This window comes from Ahaetulla prasina, chromosome 3, assembly GCF_028640845.1.
Source record: "Ahaetulla prasina isolate Xishuangbanna chromosome 3, ASM2864084v1, whole genome shotgun sequence".
Taxonomy (NCBI): Eukaryota; Metazoa; Chordata; class Lepidosauria; order Squamata; family Colubridae; genus Ahaetulla; species Ahaetulla prasina.
Window position 1 is genome coordinate 217,865,413 of NC_080541.1, and position 20,558 is coordinate 217,885,970.

At 42.5% G+C, this 20,558-nt stretch overlaps 1 protein-coding gene across 2 annotated transcripts in view; it reads right to left on the minus strand.

The window, feature by feature from the left end:
- The window catches only part of TAF4 (TATA-box binding protein associated factor 4), a 97,417-nt gene extending 88,235 nt beyond the window's left edge, over positions 1-9,182 (minus strand). For both annotated transcript variants that reach the window (XM_058178827.1, XM_058178826.1), the window contains exons 1-2: positions 8,730-9,182; positions 5,490-6,566 (exon numbers count right to left, since the gene is read on the minus strand). In XM_058178827.1, coding sequence (XP_058034810.1) covers positions 5,490-6,566; positions 8,730-9,114 — 1,462 coding nt within the window. In that variant the 5' untranslated portion in view covers positions 9,115-9,182. The remainder of the gene's footprint in view (positions 1-5,489; positions 6,567-8,729) is intronic.
- Positions 9,183-20,558: the final 11,376 nt, after the last annotated feature.

The window sequence follows — 20,558 nt, forward strand, 5'->3', positions numbered from 1 at the left end:
TGGAGAGCACACAACTTTCGGTAGTTCAATTAATGGCTAAACTCCCAAACCTTATTGTACTCTCAAAACAGAACAAAGGTATTGTACAAGGATACTTAATCACATATCCAAAAGTAATGGGATGAGGCATTTTTCTGGAAAAGGAACGGGAATGGTGCTATGTACAAACGTGCTCTCTGCAACTGAGGAATTAAGACCACAAATCCTGAGATTTACAGTTTCATTTGCTGCCCTCAAAACATCCTGCAGCTTTGCATTTACCAAAACTTAAAGAATCACCAACTTACTTCCTACTAACAGCAGAATTATATAAGCCTTACACAAGGCAACGCAGCAGCCCCAACCACATTAATTCACATCCTCCAAAATAAAGGATGTTATAGGAGGAGAGGAAAACAGACCAATGCCAGAATCTGACAAATGAAACCCAAACTGTCTGAAACAACTCACTTAACCTCCATGCTATAAAAAAAGATATCAAAAGCCAAAGAGACAGGCAGTCTATTCAGCTGGATCCCACCAAAAACAAAATTTACCATTAATCATTTCCAAAGATATTAACAGCCACTTTCATCAGCACATTATCTTTCACTATTTTTGTTTTAAGGTGAAGGATATTCATGTCAAAAATATTTTGAGGATGAACCTGGACAAAGTAGGACAAGGTGACCAGATTTTTTTAATGAAATTGTTTTTATGATAGATAGATAGATAGATAGATAGATAGATAGATAGATAGATAGATAGATAGATAGATAATAGAATGAATTAAAAACTATGTCCTTTTTTAGTACTTAGTAAGTACTTTCAAGGGCATTTTGTTGCATTTTAGATTTATCCTTTATCATAGATTACAATAGAATAATTTCAAGATGGGCGACAAATTCAATTAAGTAAATACATTAAAATCAAAGTAGTTATGTAATATATTAAATTGCACTAAATGCAATAAAATTCCATCAAAGAATTAAATCATATGATTTCACCCAGAATCAGATTGAAATTGTGTGGCATCTACTGTAAATTGAATTAAATAAATTACTTGGGGGATCTGGTGTGACACAGTTAAGTATCTCAGGTTAAAAAAAATATGTATTTTATTGTCGATGGGGTATTATTCTGGAAACCTACTTATACTCCGAAGGAGGATAATTTCAGATGCATCGCAAAAAAGACTGTCTTCCTCCACATAAATGAACTCAAGTAAATCACTGCATAATATGCAAAACATCTGCCACAGATCGTTAAAACTCTAGCTAGATAGTAACCTAGTCCACACACTAGTTTGTTTAGCTATGGTTCAACAAGCCCTAATTTACCGCAGGCACAGAACGTGTTAGAAATGTAAACCATGGTGATTAAACCACCAAGACTGCACACGCACAACATATTTAATGTTAGACTGCACAAGCCAGTGCAGTGAATGAACACAGTCTAGATAACCAAGCCATAAACTGTTTAGGGTCTTATAAACCAATAATAACATAGGAAAATGGCACTGAGGTAAAAGCTTGGCTATAGACCCATCATACATATGGTAAGGAGTCCTACTGAGCAACTTAACTGCAGCATTCTGCACTAATTACACATAGTTAGCTAGCAGTAATTTGGGAAGGAGGGAGGTACCAAGCTCCAATCACAGCCACACATTTTTCTTAAATCCCAATAAATGTCCAGGGTTGAGTAAATCTTGAATCTTATTTTGAAAACTTACAATTCTCAGTAACATCCTTCCTAATCTCTTCGTTTTTAAATTCTTGCACCACTTGGGTGCAAGGGCATGAACGCTTTTCCTCCAACGAGCGAGGATGCAATTTGTCTTGGTAAGATTAGTTGTACAGCCCATCTATTAAACTGCAGGCAGTCTTCGACTTACAACAGTTCATTTAGTGACTGTTCAAAGTTACAACGGCACTGGAAAAAAAGTGACTTAGGATCATTTTTCACACTTACGACTGATGCAGTATCCATGTGGTCATGTGATCAAAATTCAGAGGCTTGGCAACTGACTCATATTTATGCGTCCCAGGGTTATGTGATTACCTTTTGTGACCTTCTGACAAGCAAAGTCAACGGGGAAGCCAGATTCGTTTAACAATCATGTTACTAACTTAATACCCTGTTTCCCCCAAAATAAGACATCCCCTGATAATAAGCCCAATCGGGCTTTTGAGCGCATGGCAATAAGGCTAAGTGCTTATTTCAGGGTTCAAAAAAATATAAGACAGGGTCTTATTTTCGGGGAAACACGGTAACTGCAGTGATTCACATAACAAGTGTGGCAAGAAAGGTCGCAAAATGGGGCAAAACTCACTTAATAAATGTCTCGCTTAGTAACAAAAATTTTGGGCTCCCCTGTGGTCATCAGTTGAGGGCTACCTATACGCAAAAGCGCTGAAGAGCCTTCTGCTATCTGTCTCACACTCCTCTCCTCATCCGGATTTTCTAATTCCATGGTGGAGGCACATCACATTATAAAACTCGATAGCAATTAATGCCTTCACTATAATATGCATATTAGCTCAGCAAGGAGGCCTACAAGAAATATTTCCCTTAAGAATTTAGGTTTGCTAAACTGCTATACACTCCAGTGCTGAAAGTTCTTGTGCAGGTGTAATTTAGAACAGCTTCTTGATGCTGAAACATCTACTAATATTTTTTCTTTCGATTTTTCTTAAATGATATTTCTTTTCAGGTGCCAAAACACGAAAGTATATTCCTCTGTATTGTATCCCAAATAACCCTCAATCTGAGATCTTTACAATTCCTAGTTCTTTCAACTGTATTCACTTAAGACAGAATCAGGTGCTCAAATATTGTACTCTTCAAATTGGGAGTGGGGGTGGGAGGGGCTCTTGTTCGGAGTTGAGGGTTATACTGATCCAGAGAGCTATTAAAAAGCACTGGTACATTGATATTCTCTGGTTTTTATCCCTGATATTGCAGGTTTCTTCTACTTTTACACTTTTTTTATTATTCTTTTACAAACTTAAATCTCATGTTTAAAAGAAGCATGTGTCACATTGGGTATTTTTCACGAAGTGCTAATTAAATGTAATATTTAAGCAATGAAGCTGACGGCCTACATGTGCAAAAGGCGTGCACAAAAATATTTCTGGTGTACGATTATGCCTTTTGCATGCAGTACAAGAGATGCAAACCCCAATTCTCTGCATATTTATTGAAGTGGATATAACAGAGCTAAATTATGGACCTTAATTTTCTTAAGGCTTTTTTGTTTTGCAATGATCACAAGTCCAAATATTCTATACCAGCGGTCCCCAATCTTTTTGGCACCAGGGATCTGTTTCATGGAAACAATTTTTCCACAGACCCGGCCGAGGGGAGGGGGGGGACGGGGACACCATGCAACCTAGTTCCCACACATGCGCAGTTTTGATCACTTGCCACTCACCTCCAGCTGTGCAGTCCAGCTCCTAACAGGGCTTGGGGACATGTTCTGGATAATAAACCACCCATTGGGATGTATTTAAGACACATGTTTGAAAGCTAGGAACTTTTTAAAAGAAAAAAATAATCCTTCATTTTACAAAAAGGGTACTAGTAGTCCTGTGTTTCTTCAAGAAGACCAAGCTCACTGGAGCATCATTTTTGTGTTTCAATAGGCAACATGCTGTGCAAGAAGATTTTAACAATGGAAGTGTCCAAAGCTTTCTGAATGTGTAAAAAGCTAGATAGGTAAGTTGCTACAATCTGCAAGGTAAAGATTATCAGACACTGCATACAAAAACGCTGCTGCTTTAGAAGACTATAGCAAAAGCAATGTAAAATCCTTATTTCTTATATGATATGTCTATCAGTATAAGTATTTTGCAGGGTATATAGATCAAGCCAAATACTATTTTTGCTATTTAAAAACCCTTCAAAGCAGCACATTAAAACATATGTCCCCCACACAGACTGATCACTTCACCTTGCAAATAAAACATCTTACTTTCAACTACTGCACAGACAACCAAACCCAGTTAACACTAGCTGGTTTAAGGATCTGGGAAAGCATTCAGATCCTTGCCATCCTCTTTCTCGAATTCAAAAGATATTTCTCAAAATGTGAGAAAGTTGCCTGTGTAAACACTCAGTAAGAACATGTGCCTAGAAATTCATGTTTGCCATTGATTTAAAAAAATCTCAAACTAGTTAGTAAATCTGAAGTTTAGATATATTTCCTTTATGATCACATGGAAGCAATGAAATTCATGCGATCCAATTAGGTTTAGGCTCAGAAACTCCCCGCCTAATGTTATCGTGGTCTTCAAACATGATCTTAGTGACTGCATGTGCTACAGCATTACACAAAATGAGGTGAGGTGAGGACAGAATGTAATTGGAATGTTACTGTAGACATGTCATATAGTCCCTGATAATTTTCAACTGACAGAAATTTTTTTCAAGACTAGTACATTGTACTTGCTCTTTGCTGCTTCTGTGGCAACAGCGGCAAGCTAAAACAGAGAAGTATGAAGACCTAGACATATCCTAGGACAGCTCATTTTTCCTGAATATATTAACATTTCATTTTATAGTAGGTTTGTTACTTTGATCACCCATGGAAAAATCTATCATGCCATGCTTTAGCTTAAAAGATTTAAGCCAATGTGCACTTGAAACACTAAATACTGTAGATGTCATATGCTACTCTGAAAAAAAAATATCAATATGATTTACAGTTGTGTGGCTCATAGGTACTGTTAGAACCTGGATAATCTCAGCTTTCACTTCTTAACAAAGTTGCGTTTCTAGTCCTCATGCACGCTTACCCGTCTAAAGTGAAAATCAACAGACTAAAAGTACTGGAGAAAAGCTCAGAATCTAGTCTCTTTCTTCAAAAATAATCTAAGAACAGCATCCAATTAAAATGCTGTGAAGTCAACACAAGATCTCTCGTTAGTTCTTGTATTACAGGTAGACCTCGATTTACAACAGTTTATATAGTGGCCGTTCAAAGTTACAACGGCACTGAAAAGAAGTGACTTATGACAATTTTTCATGCTTATGGCCGTTGCAGCATCCCTATGGTGACGTGATTTACATTTAAATGCTTGACAACTGGTTCATATTTATGAATATGAGGGCGCACAGTGTCCCGGGGTCTTATGATCCTCTTTTGCGACCAGCAAAAGTCAATGGGGAAGCCAGATTCACTTAACAACCGTGTTACTAATTTAACAACTGCAGTGATTCACTTAACAAATGTGGCAAGAAAAGCCATAATATGGGACAAAACTCACTTAACAAATTTCTCACTTAGCGGCATAAATTCTGGGCTCAATTGTGGCCGTAAGTCGAGGGCTACCTGTACCATCTATTTCACAAACCACTGCAGAACAAAATGCAGTTCTAAAGGCACCTCACCACACAAGCTATCCAGCTATGCTTAGCAGCAGAATCCCAAACCCTTTTATTTGAGCAACACATTCCAACGCACAAGTCTAGAGTAAAAGAGGAATTTCTCTCCAGTCCTTTCTTACCTGGTGGCAACTGAAAGTTCTGAATATTTGTTGGATTCTGAGAAGGCTGAGGCAGACGAGGTGCTAAAACAGTGGGAGTCAAAGTTGCTCGGATTCCACTGGTGGTTGCGGTTGCAGTCCTGGGCAGGCTCTGCGCCACTGTATTGGCAGCACCCTTAGCCAGACCAGTGGGAGTACCTGGAGGTGCAGGAGGTACTCCGCCAGGATTAGGAGCTACGTTGGGTAGGCCAGCTTGCATAGTTTGCCCAATGATCATATTACCCCCTGTAGTACTAGGCTGGCCAGCGGCAGCCAGAGTTTGCTGTTGGGTGACCGCTTGCACAATAGTTTTAGGAGACTCCGCTTTGATGACCTGGGTGGTGGGTGCAGCAGCTGATACCCCAGATCCAGGCTGGCTGTTCACAAGAGAGGTCTGGAGCGACACCCCTGAACCAACCGTGGCGGCAGCAACAGTCGCAGTCGGAAAACCTCCCACGTTGATGGTCGAATTGATCACAGTACTGCTCCCATTCTGGGTGGCGGCAGCCAATGAGGGTCCTGCGGCGTGAATGGGCGGCCTTACCAATGCTACCGTTGGCCCCCCGGTCCCGATATTGGGGGGCTGTTGTGACGAGATCACCGTAGGTGAAGGTGAAGAGGCAGAGGACACTCCAGGGCCAAGGAAAGAAGTCTGGATAACAGTATTTGAAGCAGATGGCAAGACAGCGTTAACGGCATTGACTTTTCCAATATTTCCAGGTCCATTGTTCACGAGAGGGGCAACCGCAGGGACCACGGTAGGATTCGCTGTCACAGGAGTGGCGGAGAAAGAAGCATGGGAATTCATCACCACGTTACTTCCATTTAAAGTCTGCACTGCAGTGGTCCCGATTTTACCATTCCTGGTTGATAAAGCTGTTGCCATGGTACTGATTACCACTGATTTGCCCTGGTTGAGGGTCCCTGGGGTAATAGCAGCTTCAGAGCCACCTTGGACAGTTGTAGTGGTGCTGCTGCTAGTTGTAGTGGTCCCATCCAACGTAGAACCCTGGGACCTGGCATTATGATTGATAACACTCCCTTGCACACCACCGGTTCCTGCAAATAAACGAAGTTTAATTACAATATAAAAGGTGAGAAACAAAACAAAGGATTCTAAGGCTCCATAAGTCCAGCACAAACTATATTGCCCATGTGTCAATACGTCCCAGTATTGAAACAACATCTGAAAAAAAAAGGGGGGGGGGGAATCTTATGATAGCAGTTAAGACTTTGCTACTGTTCATTGATGGTTATAATAATCTTCTATAAACAGCCAAGTAGTCCCACAAACAAATGCAGATTGCATAGACATGCTGCAAAAAATAAAAGTTTTCAGTTTGTCCCTTTCCCCTCTTTGGATGTTTATAACTCTACATTAAATGACATTTTACTGCAAGTCTGGCTCATGCAACTGTATCAGGTTGGTGGGGGGGAAGGGGGGGAGGACAGGAAAAAGTAAAAAAAAAAAAAAAAAGGAAAACCCCATGGTCTCTCACCCTTCCGTTTCATCTCCTTATCTTTTGAACAGAAATCCAAACGCTATTATATTTCTTGACTAATAAAACAACACAGTAAAAAGTAGGGCTGAAGTAGTAGAGAAGTGACATAAGTGAAAAGATTGCAAGGTAGTTTAAGGGATGTCATCCTCCCTCTTAAAATCATTAAATCCTGCTGTTTGATTGCTGTGCTTTCAAAGGAAAACAAATACAAGCAAAAAGGGAGGGATTTTTTTTTCCTTGCTGTCCCCAGAAAGCAAATATCCCTACCAAAATCTGCCAGTGTCACTTAAATCAGTCCTGTCTCTGCGGGCTTTGCATTTAGTAAACACAAACAGAAGGACTGTAGTCAGAAACACAGGGTCACAAAAATCAGGACTAAGGGAAGGTTATTTCTCTGAAACCCCACCCCCTTTCATTAACCTGGTGTCATGACAAGCAACAGCGTCCTTGTAATATTCCAGCAACTGGAAAGCAAAGGAAGGGGGAATTATATACAGAGGAATATAATTGGAATTGTGCTGGGGTAAATGGACCAGCATTGCCTTCCCTTTCTTAAAAAAAGCCGTCTTCGCATGTACGGAAAGGCAGGATCCTGAGTTAGCAGACTCCTTCAGAGTGCACCGTCTTTTTACAAGGGGGAAAACATTTACAGATGGACTGTCATTCTTCCAGTCCCACAGGCAGTAGAGGTTGTGCTGTGACTCTCTGCATAGACCCAGTCTGGGCATATTATTTCAAGAAAAGCAAAAGGTTCAGGCAGGGCATAACCCCCCCCCCTACCCGTACCACCCCAGAGGAGGAGCCGTTGTTAAGCGGGTGCCGTATTTGCAAAAGAGATCTATTTAAAAGGGGGTTCCTGATCCTCAGGTTCCCCCATCACTTCCTCTTCCCAGGGGAAGCTGCTGCTGCTGCTGCTGTGATTAATAACATTTCTTCTCTCTCTTTCTCTCTCTCCCACCCCAAATGCACTTTAAGCAGGGGTGGTGGGGGGGCAAAGAATTCAAGGCAGCCAGGGAATATCGAAATGGATAAGGAGGGCAGGAGCACCATTCCTCTGATCCGGACTCCAGCAACGCGGGAGAGCAAGGTGGCACAGAAGTCCAAAGGTAAGGTCTCTTCCTTCCTCGTCCTCAGGAGCCCCCCAAAACACGCCAGCCTCTCGGCAGGCAAGAGAGAGATGACAGAATGAAGAGCAAAAAAAGCCAAGGTGAGGAAGGGGAAAGCGGGGGGGGGGGGAGACCGGGAACGACCACCCTAGCAAAGGAAGCTGGTTTCCCTAAAAGACCCTCTACACACACACAGGCACTACTCCCTGACCATAACACTCACCCCCCCCATACACACACACACACATCTGCTCCTTGCTCTAGGTGCAGCAGAGGCAGGAGGGAGATCGTCCCGGCCCAAAATAGGGTGTTGGGGAGGGAGGGAGGGAGGGAGGGGGGGTTGGCATGTGAGGAAGGCCTCTCTCTTCGCTGCCTCCCCCTCCCCAACTCCATGCCACCCACCCACCCACCCCACTGGCACCCTCCAGTTGCTGCCCCCCACCAGGGAAACGGGGGGGTGGTGGTTGCAGGGGAGAAAGAAAGGGAGGCCAGAGGTGGGGGAGACCCCCCCCAATTCCTGAGGGAGAAGGACAAGAAGAGGAGGAAGAGGAGGCAACCCTCCCTCCCCCCACCCACCCACCCCACTCCCGCCCCGGCTTGCCTCGCCGGGTTACCTGGCTTGGTGATCTCCGGGCCACTGAGTCCCATCTTGGCGGCGGCGGCGGCGGTGGTGGTGCTGCTGGTGCTGCTGCTGCCGGTGGTGCGGCTGCCGGGGCTCTCTGTTTGGACATTAGCATTGCCTCCTACTCCTCCTCCTCCTCCTCCTCCTCCTCCTGGGCTAGGGCTAGGGCTGTTGCTGCTGCTGCTGCCGCTGCTCACAACATGGTTCCCCAGCAGCCCCCCGGCGACCCTGAGGGGCTCCTGCGCCTTGTGGTGCGGGTGGTGGTGGCCCGAGGCCGCCAGCTGAGACTCCAGGGAGCCCACCAGGTCGCTCACCACCTTCTCATCCACCTCAGCGTTTAGGAAAACCTCATCCAGCAGATCCGACCCAGCCGCCATCTTTTTTCGGAGGGTTCCTGGCGAGCGGCTCCCTCCCGCCCGCCGGCCCCCCCACCTTCTCTCTTCACTCCTCCCTCTGCCCTCCTCCTCCTCCTCCTCCTCCTCCGCCCTCCCTCCTGCTCTCTCCCCCCCCCTCTCCTCCCCACCTCACTCACTCATTTTACACATACGCCGCGCTCCCCTCCCGCCTCGGCCTCCGCCACGGAGCATGCGCGACGAAAAACTCCGCGCGAGCGGGCTGGGAAAGCTGCGGGGGGGGGGCCGTCGAGGCGTCACCTCAGCGGCCGGAGAGGGATTCCGTCGATTCCTGATTGGTGGGCGACGGGCTATAAATACTGAGGCAAATGGCTGCGAGCGCTCAGACAGCGAACGGCCGGCGAGGGCCCGGCTGCGGCCTAATAGCGAGAGGGGCCGGCCGCCGAAAGTCGGGCCGGCCGCACGCGCTGGGTGCCGGCCGAAGGGTCGATGAGGGGAAGCGGAGGCGGCGCTACGGGTCGCAGCCGCCGACGCCTCGGGGCCGGCCTCGGCGGTCGCTGTCGTCCTTTGTCTGGCGAAGCCCAAAATGGCTGCATGCTCTTCGGCGGCGGCTGGGTCCCCTCTTGCCAGCGCGCCTGGGGCTCCCTGGCCGGCTCGAGTCTGAAGGACGTCCCGCACCTGTGCCAGCTTATGAAAACAACCCGCCCTCTGGACGGGGAGGCTGGCGCAGAGCGCGGGGCCTGGTACACGGTACAGGCCGGTCTCGACCGAGCGGGCGTTCCCCCGCCGTCGCCCGCCCGTCCGTGTCCAGCCGGGCCTCCTCGCCGGAAAAGACCCGCGACTTCCTCGCTGACCGGCCTCAGGACGCGGGGCGGGAAGGAGGTCAAGGCTCTTGCCGCGCCCTTGAAGCCCGGCCTGAGCGCGCCTCCGCTTTTGCCTTGGCTAAGCGAGGCTTTCCTCCTCGCCTCCACACTTGTGCCAAAGTTTGGGTGGCCGGTTCTGCCGGACAAGTGGCCCGCGCACCCCGAAGCCCCCCTTTGCTCCCCCAACTGTTTTCACTTCGGCTGTGGCCCGTCACACACAAACACACACACACCCCAAAATAACCCCCTTTTCTGTTTTCTCCCCCCCACACACACACAAAAGAAAAAGCTGCTGCCGTTTCGACGGGAGCTGCGAGTGTCAAAACAGCGTCCTCTCCCGCCTTTCCTTTTCAAGCGCTCAGCTACTTCCTCCTTTTCAGTCAAGCATCGCTTACGCGTCCAACCGCCTTTTTATTTATTTATTTATTTATTTATGGCATTATACATACTTGCAACACTTCAGGGGACTAGTTGCGAGCAGCTGAAAATGCGTAGCGCAGCCATGTCTTCCTACCTCCTCTGCCACGGGCAGTCAAAAATAGACTCCGTCGTGCAAAAGATAAGATACAGCTGCTTTGTAGGTTTTATTTTAGGGAGAAGCCGTCCTGAGAAGTATCAGCCAAAAGGAAGGGAAGGGAGCATCTCTCTTTTTTTTTTCTGCCTATAATTCTTTTTTTTTCCCTCTCTCTCTCTGAAATTGTTTTACTTTTTCATTTGATTTCCTCAGCTTCTTTGCATATACCCCTTTTCTGATAGTGCCAACCTGATTTTTTTCAGCGTTGTACCAAACAATTCTGAAAAAAAAAAATCAGGGATCCCTTTGCATGAACAAAACCATCTGCAAAAACGTATTTTTATTTTTTAAAAAAGGTTAGGTTACGTTCTAAAATTGTCTATTCTGGTCCTCACTGTCTCCTCCCTTCTCCAGACAAGCAAGAATGCAAAATCAATACTTCACAATGTCAGATCAATTGAATAATAGATCGTTCAGAACACCCTTTGTATTCCATCCCTTCTTTTCTGTTTTATAAGAGTGAAATTGAAAAACATTTTGGGTTTTATAAGTGCTCTCTCCCTTGCAGAGATACCGTATGTTTCTTTTGCCCTTTATTAATTATTTCTGTCTTTTAACCCGCCTCATCCTGAGGAGTCATATTGGGTGGCAATACTTCATAATTTATGCTTCTAGTCAGGCTTTTAAAATGGTGCAAATTAGAAGGGAAGTAAACATCTATTTAAATTGATGGTTTACTTTCAAAATCAGTGCAAATTGGGGGGTTTTAAAAATTTATGGAATATTAAGCTCTTGAATTCAAATGAGTCCCATTGCTAAGACAAAAGGAGAGAGTTTTGTTATTTTATTCGTAAAAGTAGTAATAAGATTGAGATTTGCTGTTTGTGACACTGCACAGCATGGATTGTGAAGGTCTCTAGTTGGGCAACTGGAGAGGTTAGTGCTCCTTGCAGGAGATAACATTAACTGATTTTTTTATTAAAAAGTGGCTAAGAATAATGAGCACATTATTATATACAAGGGAGCTGCTCATTGTTGTGTTGTCTTATGTCAATTTTGCAAATAATTGGCAGCGATTTATTTATTTGTCAATCATATATAACAGGTAAAAGTATAAACATAATTTGGATAAATGAAAAGAGTTAGGTAAAAAGGAATATTAGGACAGGGATGGTTGGCACACAGCTGCACTTATGCACACCCCTATTATTATGCTATAATAATATTATGCTAGCGATGGTATACATTTCAGGAAGTGTGAATCTTGGGGACTTTAAAATGTGTGGACTTCAACTCCCAGAATTCTGCAGCCAGAGAGCAGAAACAGCAACAGAGAAAGTGTATCTCCCAGGTATTATGAAATGACATTGTTGATTATATGAGATGCAAAGTATGCCAACCCTAGCAGAACTAATGGGAACAGCAGAAACTGCCCTGGAAGAAGACAGTGCTGTAAATGTTCTCTGCTTTACAAATATTTACCTTCAACTTGAATTGTACCACGTGGCCCACCTGTGTGACTTAAGTAGCAAAGAGGTTAATGGGTGTACCAAGGCTTAATTACAGATAATCCTCGATTTATGACCACAATTGAGCCCAATTGTTGTTAAGTGAGACATTTGTTAAGTGAGTTTTGTCCCATTTTACAACCTCTTGCCACAGTTAAGTGAATCACTGCAGTTGTTAAGTTAGTAAAAGGGTTGTTAAGTGAATCTGACTTCCCCATTGACTTCACTTGTCAGAAAGTCACAAAAGGTGATCGCAGAACCCCAGGACACTGCAACAATACATGAGCGCACAATAGATTTAAACTTAAAGTGAACCGCTCCAATCTTGATTGTAGAAAATATAACTTCAGTAACAGAGTTGTTAATGCCTGGAATGCACTACCAGACTCTGTGGTCTCTTCCCAAAATCCGCAAAGCTTTAACCAAAGACTGTCTACTATTGAGCTCATCCCATTCCTAAGAGGTCTGTAAGGAGCGTGCCTATCGTTCCTGTCCTAATGTTCCCTTTGATTGTATCCAATTCGTATGGTTATTTCATGCTTAAACTTATATATACTGTTGTGTTTGACAAATAAATAAATAAAATAAACTGTCATACATCAGTTGCTAAGCTTCTGAATTTTGATCACGTGATGCTACAACAGTCATAAGTGTGAAATCTCTACAAAGGCTTTTCTAGGCACCGTTGCAATTCGTTCGAGTAGAAGCTGCACGTCCAGGAGAACCCTCAAACTGAATCACACTTGACTCTTCCTGAGTTTATAAGGTGTGTCAAGGTAATTTCTTGGAACATCATGAAGTGCAGGAGAGCACCACTGACATATTTCAAGATTTGACTTTGTATTCTAGTCAACACCAAGATTTGCAGGTCATCTCTCATACAAATAGTACCGGGGCTAGTTCAACTTAGCTTCCTAGAACAGCTAAGATGGACTAGATCCGTGATGGCGACCTATGGCCCACGTGCCAGAGGTGGCACGGAGCCCTCTGTGGGCACACATGCCATCGCCAGTGCACATATGCCCCGGTCAGCTGATCTTCACTCATGCCAGAGCCCTGGAAACCTGAAGACCAGCTGGCTGGTGCGCATGCATGCACCGGAAACCCAAATACCAGGTGCCCAGCGCACACATGTGCACCGGCCAACTGTTCTTCAGGTTTCCGGGGCTCTGGCGCATGCGAAGACCAGCTGGGTGGTGTGCATGCGCACGCTGGAAACGAGAAGGCTAGGTTTCCAGGGCTCCAGCACACTACGGGCACATTCCGGTTTGAGCACTCGGTGCCAAAAAGGTTCGCCATCACTGGACTAGATGCTTGGACTTTCACACTATATATATATATAATTAACTGGGATATCAAAGCTGAAAATAATATGCAGATAGACCTCAACTTATGACCACAATTGAGCCTAAAAATTCTGTTGCTAAGTGAGACAGTTGTTAAGTGAGTTTTGCCCCATTTTATTACCTATCTTGCCACAACTGCTAAGCGAATCACTGCAGTTGTTAAATTAGTAACATGGTTGTTAAGTGAATCTGACTTCCCCACTGATTTTGCTTGTCAGAAGGTCGCAAAAGGATCACATGACCTCAGGACACTGCAACCGTCATAAATACGAGCCAGTTGACAAGCATCTGGATTTTGATCATGTGACTGTGGGGTTGCTAAACGGTCATAGGTCACTTTTTTCAGTACTGTTGTAACTTCGAACAGTTACTATGGTAGAAATGCTGTAGTACCGATAAATAGCCAGTACTGTATGCAAATTACCAAAGTCCAGGTTGGCTAGGAACAAGTTACAAGTTGTCAGTCATTCTTTCCTACATAATGTACTTCCTTATTTATGCTTTCCTTTACCTTTGTCCTTTCTGCTTTTGGTACAAAGCTATTACTAAGCTTCCAAGCTGAAGCATTTTTGCCTTCTCTGTCACCTGCTGTGTGTGTAGAATAATTAGTAACATTTGTAATAGGTCTTCAGAACAGGAAAAGCAAAAGAACATTTACATGATACAAAATACTTCTGAAGTAAACTTAACTGTAGCTTATACAGCAACAAGGATAGGATAACAGGCATGCTTACGATTGCTGCTCAAAGTCCAGTCCATTGTCGAAGAAAGTTAGTTCATATACAAGCATGAGGTGGACCATGGGCTACATGTGTCCACTGTCCATTTCCTATATCAAGGAAAAGAAATAGCTTGGGGCCTGGGAATACATTTGGTATTTTAAGAGCATATAATGGCATTCTTGCCATATGGCTGCTAAGGGAGAGCTTGACTATCACAGTACGGTATCACTACTGCGATAGTCGCTTTTCCCCCCCTTCTATTCGTATCTGATTGTCAGGCAGAATTTTCGAACGAGTCCCTGCAATTTTCTTGGCAAGGCTTTGCAGAAGTGATTTGCCCTTGCCTGCTTCCTAGGGCTGAGGGAAAGTGACTGGCCCAAAGTCAGTCAGCTGCCTTCAAAGCGGAACTCAAACTCATAGTTTCCCAGTTTCTAGCCTGAAGCCTTAACCATTACACCAAACTGGCTCTGTATGGTAGTCACAGCTAGTCATAAAGTATCTATTTCCTATAAAGCAAACAGGTCAGGTTGCTTCCTGTTGCTTGTTTTCTGTGACCACAACATCTGTGGTTTGTCCTTTCCTTGGGTAAGCGTGCACATTGCCAATTAACACTCGGTTGTTGTAGCTGTCCACCATTTTTATTTTCTTGGTATACCTCTGGAGTCTGAATTTGAAAGCTTTCCAAAAAAAAAAATCATTTCTGGGCTGGAGATTTGCATCATGTCAGCTTCTATTTTAGTTAAAGGAATCTAGAACACGTTAAAAGAATCAGGCTTGATACTCATTGGAATAGTTGTAGTGAATAGTGGATTATTTGATTTGTTCCAAGAAAGTTTTTCCTAAATGTAGATTATTACTTTGTAACTAAAAAAAAAGTCTTATTTTTTAAAATAACATCTTCCATATAACCACATTCAGGCTACTCCAAGTCTAAGCATAGATTATTTTAATTATTTTAACCTCATAGTTTAAAAACAATCCACAATGAAATAGCCACAGGAGTTTTATTTATACTTTTGATTTAGTATATATCTATATTTTTATTTATTTATTTTTTGTTTACATTTATATCCGTAGAAGACAAAACAAAAAATCTAGCTTTGTTGTAACTTCATATCTTGAATATTGTTTAGAATAAAAATAGATGGATCCTTAATGATTAGGAAGCATGTTCTAAATCTTGGGTGTCCAATTTTTGGATTGCTTGGGTTGCACTGAATGAAGAGGAATTGTCTTGGCTGCATATAAAATATGTAATACATATCACTCAATGTTAAAAAGCTTTACAATCTTGTGGGGCCGCATTACTATCTGTCCAGCGCCACATGCAGCCCACGGGCCCCAGGTTGGACACACCTGTTCTAGATTCACATTCTGTCTCTAAATTCTTTATTTCTCTTAATTCATTATACTCTCCTGAAGCTGTAAAAATTAAAATGCTTCTAATATTTAAGAACATTGTCTTCTATTAAAACGAATCAATTTAATAATATATTGTACTTACACATTGATCATGTAGTAACATGAAGACATTTTTATTGAGTTGTTTGGTTGATTATGGAGTGGCACTCCTTATGCTGAAAATACAAAACTATGTGAATGTACCATAGTTTATTCCCATGGTAAGACAATATGATTTGGAGTACCGAGGAAAATTTTCTCCATCTCACTCCATGTCTGAGCATGGCGATATTGCCAGAGTGAAGAAATGATAATGCTAATTCCTTTCTCATGAAGACTTCTAACATCATTCAGTTTTACAGAGAGAAGCCAGACTGAGAAGTAAGTCCTGTGTTCTTAACATAATGAACCTGGACAGATGATCCATACATGAAGACGTACACTGGATGCAAGATGAGGCGATTTTAGATTGTATATTTGAAACTTCCAGTAGGGGTTTAAAAAAAAAAATCAGCGCTCCATTTGAAATAGTAAAATTCAGTATTAAACACTAGGAAGAAGATTATGCTACCTCATTCTGTAAATCAAATCTGAAGTGCAAATTATTGAGAAGATGAAGGAAGCAATTCTAGAAACAGAACTGGCCAACGTCTTGCGAGCGCTATGTTCAAATGAACTGCCTGACTTAGTACAACAGACTGGTTTTTATAGAATAGAATAGAATTTTTTATTGGCAAGTGTGATTGGACACACAAGGAGTTTGTCTTGGTGCATACGCTCTCAGTGTACATAAAAGAAAAGATACTTTCATGAAGAATCATAAGGTACAACACTTAATGATAGTCATAGGGTACAAATAAGCAATCAGTTCATTCAACATACTAAGATAATGGTTCAGATAGCTTGGTGAGCCACAAATTAGCAAATACATTTTAGCATGTTGTGTGAACTTAGCCAGAGTTAAACATGTTCAGTCTTATTAAATTGAATAGTTTTGCTGTGGAGTTTAATAAACTCTTTGACTGAGTCATTTTTTACTTGTTTGTTTTTATGTCTTCTTTCATTGGAGCGGTTTGTGTAAGTACAATAGTATAATATGCTCATACAATTATAGTTGTGAACAAGAGAACCATTTTGGGTTAGTGGTTAAGACACCAAGTTAGAAACCAGGAGACTGAGATCTAGTTCTGCTTTAGGTATGAAAGCCAACTGGATGACCGAACCAATCATCAGGAGACTGAATTCTAGTCCCACCTTAATAATGAAAGTTGGATGGGTGACTTTGATCCAATCACCAAGAGACTCTGAATTCTACTCTGCCTTAGTCATGAAAGCTGGCTGGATGACTTCGGGCCAATCACCAGGCGACTGTGAGTTCTAGACCCATCCTAGGCGGGAAAGTCAGCTGGGTGACTTCAGACCGGTCACTTTCAGCCCAAGACATCAAGCTTGGATGACAAGCCAATCGGTCAATTCCTGTTGCAACCAATAGATCAAGACTCAGTTAATCAAAAAACAAAAACAAAACCCAACAGACCCTGTACTTGTGGAAAAGCGTTAGGAAGAATAATTATTTTTTTATTGATTTTATTATTAAAATGAAACAAAAAAATACAAAATTAAACAAGGGAAAAAACAGTGTAAATTGTGACCTAAAGAAGAGTTTAGTTTTGGAAATTTCTTCTGCAAATGTCTGTATAAATAAGTCTTCAACTGCTTTTTAAAAGAAGGCTTTGAGTTTCCTCTGGGAGAAAGTTTCTTAACTAGAGCACTGCTATGGAGGCTTTATTCCTGGTCAATGTGATGCAGACCAAACTCTGGGATCCTAAAGAAGTCCTCTTCAGGATCCAATCTGAGTCGGTCACTGGGACCAAAGGTTTATTCTTCCAAGCTTTCAAGCTCATGATAGAGCCCATCATCGGGGAACTTCTCTCTTTCCAGAATATGCACTAGGTTGTTCTATGTGTTGAATTTATATGGTTGCTGGTTGTGTGTAGTTTTCAGTTGAAAATTAAGGTTGTTGATGGCTGGCTATTTAGTTGTTAATTGTTTCCTTGTGCCACCTTGGATCCTAAGTATCTGATAGACTGGTGTCAGCACTCCTATTGATTGACAACGGGTCCGTTCCCAGGCTTCAATCATTTCTCTGGTCATTTTTGACCATGCTCAGCCAACAATCATAGTAGCTGCAAAATTAAATACATGTCCTTATTCCAGTATCCTGGGACACATAAATTTACATTCATGAGGTCCTCTTCAGTTGGTCTTACTGGATGGCATTGGGAGAGGTAATCTTATAAGTACCAGGACCCCATATGCTTTAAAGCAGTATGTCAATGTCAGCATCTTAATATGGGCTCATTAGTAACTATAGTAATGCATCACTTTTAGAACTGGTTCTGGGTGATTCTATTTCACATCCTACTCCAACACATCAATATTCCAACAGGCGTGAACTTTGGTTTTTGTGTTTCTGGACCATTTTTCAAAGAATTTAACATAAAGTACATTGCAGTAATCCAGTTATGAAGCTATTAATGTATGAATTGTTGAAGCTAGGCTATGCCAGTTTAAGATATCCAGTCCCCACCTGCTCAAAACTTAGTCAACACTTTCTTGCTACTAAGGCTACCTATATATACCAATAATGCACCTGCTCCTATAGTGAAAATGTTATTTACCCTATGCCATCTTCCTAATTCCCAGGCCTGAGAACCACCTATTTACATTATCTCTGTCTTAACTGCTTCAGTTCTTTTGAAATTTCTAAGCAACTTAGAATAGAACAGAATTTTTTGTTGGCCAAGTGTGATTGGACACACAAGGAATTTGTCTTTGGTGCATTTGCTCTCAGTGTACATAAAAAGAAAAGAGTGTCAAGAATAATAATATATAACACTTAATGATAGTCATAGGGTACAAATAAGCAATCAAATCATACTAGGAAACAATATAAATCGTAAGGATACAAGCAAAAAAGTTACAGTCATACAGTTATAAGTGGAAGGAGATGGGTGATAGGAACGATGAGAAGATTAATAGTGGACACTTAGTAAATAGTTTGACAGTGTTGAGGGAATTATTTGTTTAGCAGAGTGATGGCGTTCGGGAAAAAACTGTTCTTGTGTCTAGTTGTTCTGGTGTGCAGTGCTCTATAGCGTCGTTTTGAGGGTAGGAGTTGAAACAGTTTATGTCCTGGATGTGAGGGGTCTGTAAATATTTTCCCAGCCCTCTTTTTGACTCATGCAATATAGAGATCCTCAATGGAAGACGTTAGCCATTGTTTTTTCTGCAGTTCTAATTATCCTCTGAAGTCTGTGTCTGTCTTGTTGGGTTGCAGAACCAAACCAGACAGTTATAGAGGTGCAGATGACACACTCAATAATTCCTCTGTAGAATTGGATCAGCAGCTCCTTGGACAGTTTGAGCTTCCTGAGTTGGCACAGAAAGAACATTCTTTGTTATTCTTTTTTGATGAGTAAACGTAATTTATCTATTGATTCAATTTTATGCCATCCAACTCTCAACCACTCTAGGTGGCTCACAATACACCAAAATAATATCAGAACAATATAACAGGGACTAACCACAGGCTTGGACAAAGAAGGAAAAAAGAGCAAAATGGCAAACCCACCCCCCAAAGCATCCTACCAGCAACTGACATCCATCCAGGGTTCATCAATCCCTCTAATTAACACAAGGGCTAGGAGAACAGGCAGGCCTTTAAGGCTTTCTGGAATGAAAAGGTGGGGGGGGGAACCCATTCAGACCTCGGAAAAAACTTCATTCCAGAGGACAGGTGCTGCCACAGGGAAGGGTCTTTTGTCATCTTTGAGTGATAACCCAAGTGTATTCCTAGAGAACAGTTCTATTATTAATAGAATAGAATAGAATTCTTTATTGGCCAAGTGTGATTGGACACACAAGGAATTTGTCTTGGTGCATACGCTCTTGGTGTACATAAAAGAAAAGATACATTCGTCAAGAATCATAAGGTACAACACTTAATGATAGTCATAGGGAAACAGTCAATATAAATCTTTAGGATACCAGCAACAAGGTTACAGTCAAATAATCGTAAGTGGGAGGAGATGGTTGATAGGAACGATGAGAAGATTAATAGTAATGCAGACTTAGTAACTAATTTGACAGTGTTGAGGATATTATTTGTTTAGCAGAGTGATGGTGTTTGGGGAAAAATGCAGTTCCGATGGCAAATTCTTCTGCAACGTAATAAACCTACCTAACAGAGAAATAAATTTGATGCAAAAGGTATCCATGTTCTTTAAAACAGCCTGGACACTGCAAAAAGGCCAAATGGGATAACTGAATTGGTGAGTAAAGTGTTTATAGAATGCCACATCAGTCCCGTGTTGAAACAGCTGCAGATCGTGAGTTACTAACGGATCCAAACCAAGGTGCTCCCTGAAGCATATTAAAACCTTACTCAGGTAGTCCTCAACTTAACAACTATAGTTGGAACTATGGAGTATTTTCATAGCTCAGCAAGGAGGTCGTTCAGTGAGTCATGCCTGAATCTGCATCATTTTTTTGCCATGGTTGTTAAGCAAATTGCTGCAGTGGTTCAGTGAATCACAGAGTTGTGAAGCAAATCCAGCTTTCCCATTTGATTTTAGAATAGAATAACAGAGTCGGAAGGGAGGCAGTGGTGAAATCCAAATTTTTTTACTATCGGTTCTGTGAGCGTGGCTTGGGCATGGTGTGGCTTGGTGGGAGTGGCAGGGGAAGGATACTGCAAAATCTCCATTCCCTCCTCACTCCTGGGGGAAAGATATTCCAAAATCTCCATTCCCACCCTACTCTGGGGCCAGCCAGAGGTGGTATTTGCCAGTTCTCCGAACTACTCAAAATTTCCGCTACCGGTTCTCCAGAACCTGTCAGAACCTGCTGGATTTCACCCCTGCTTGGAGGTCTTCTAGTCCAACCCCCTGCTCAGGCGGGAAATCCTATACCATTTAAGACAAATGGTTGTCTGATTTCTTCTTAAAAACCTCCAGTGTTGGAGCATTTACAACCTCTGGAGGCAAGTTGTTCCACTGATTAATTGTTCTAACCCTCAGGAAATTTCGCCTTAGTTCTAAGTTGCTTCTCAC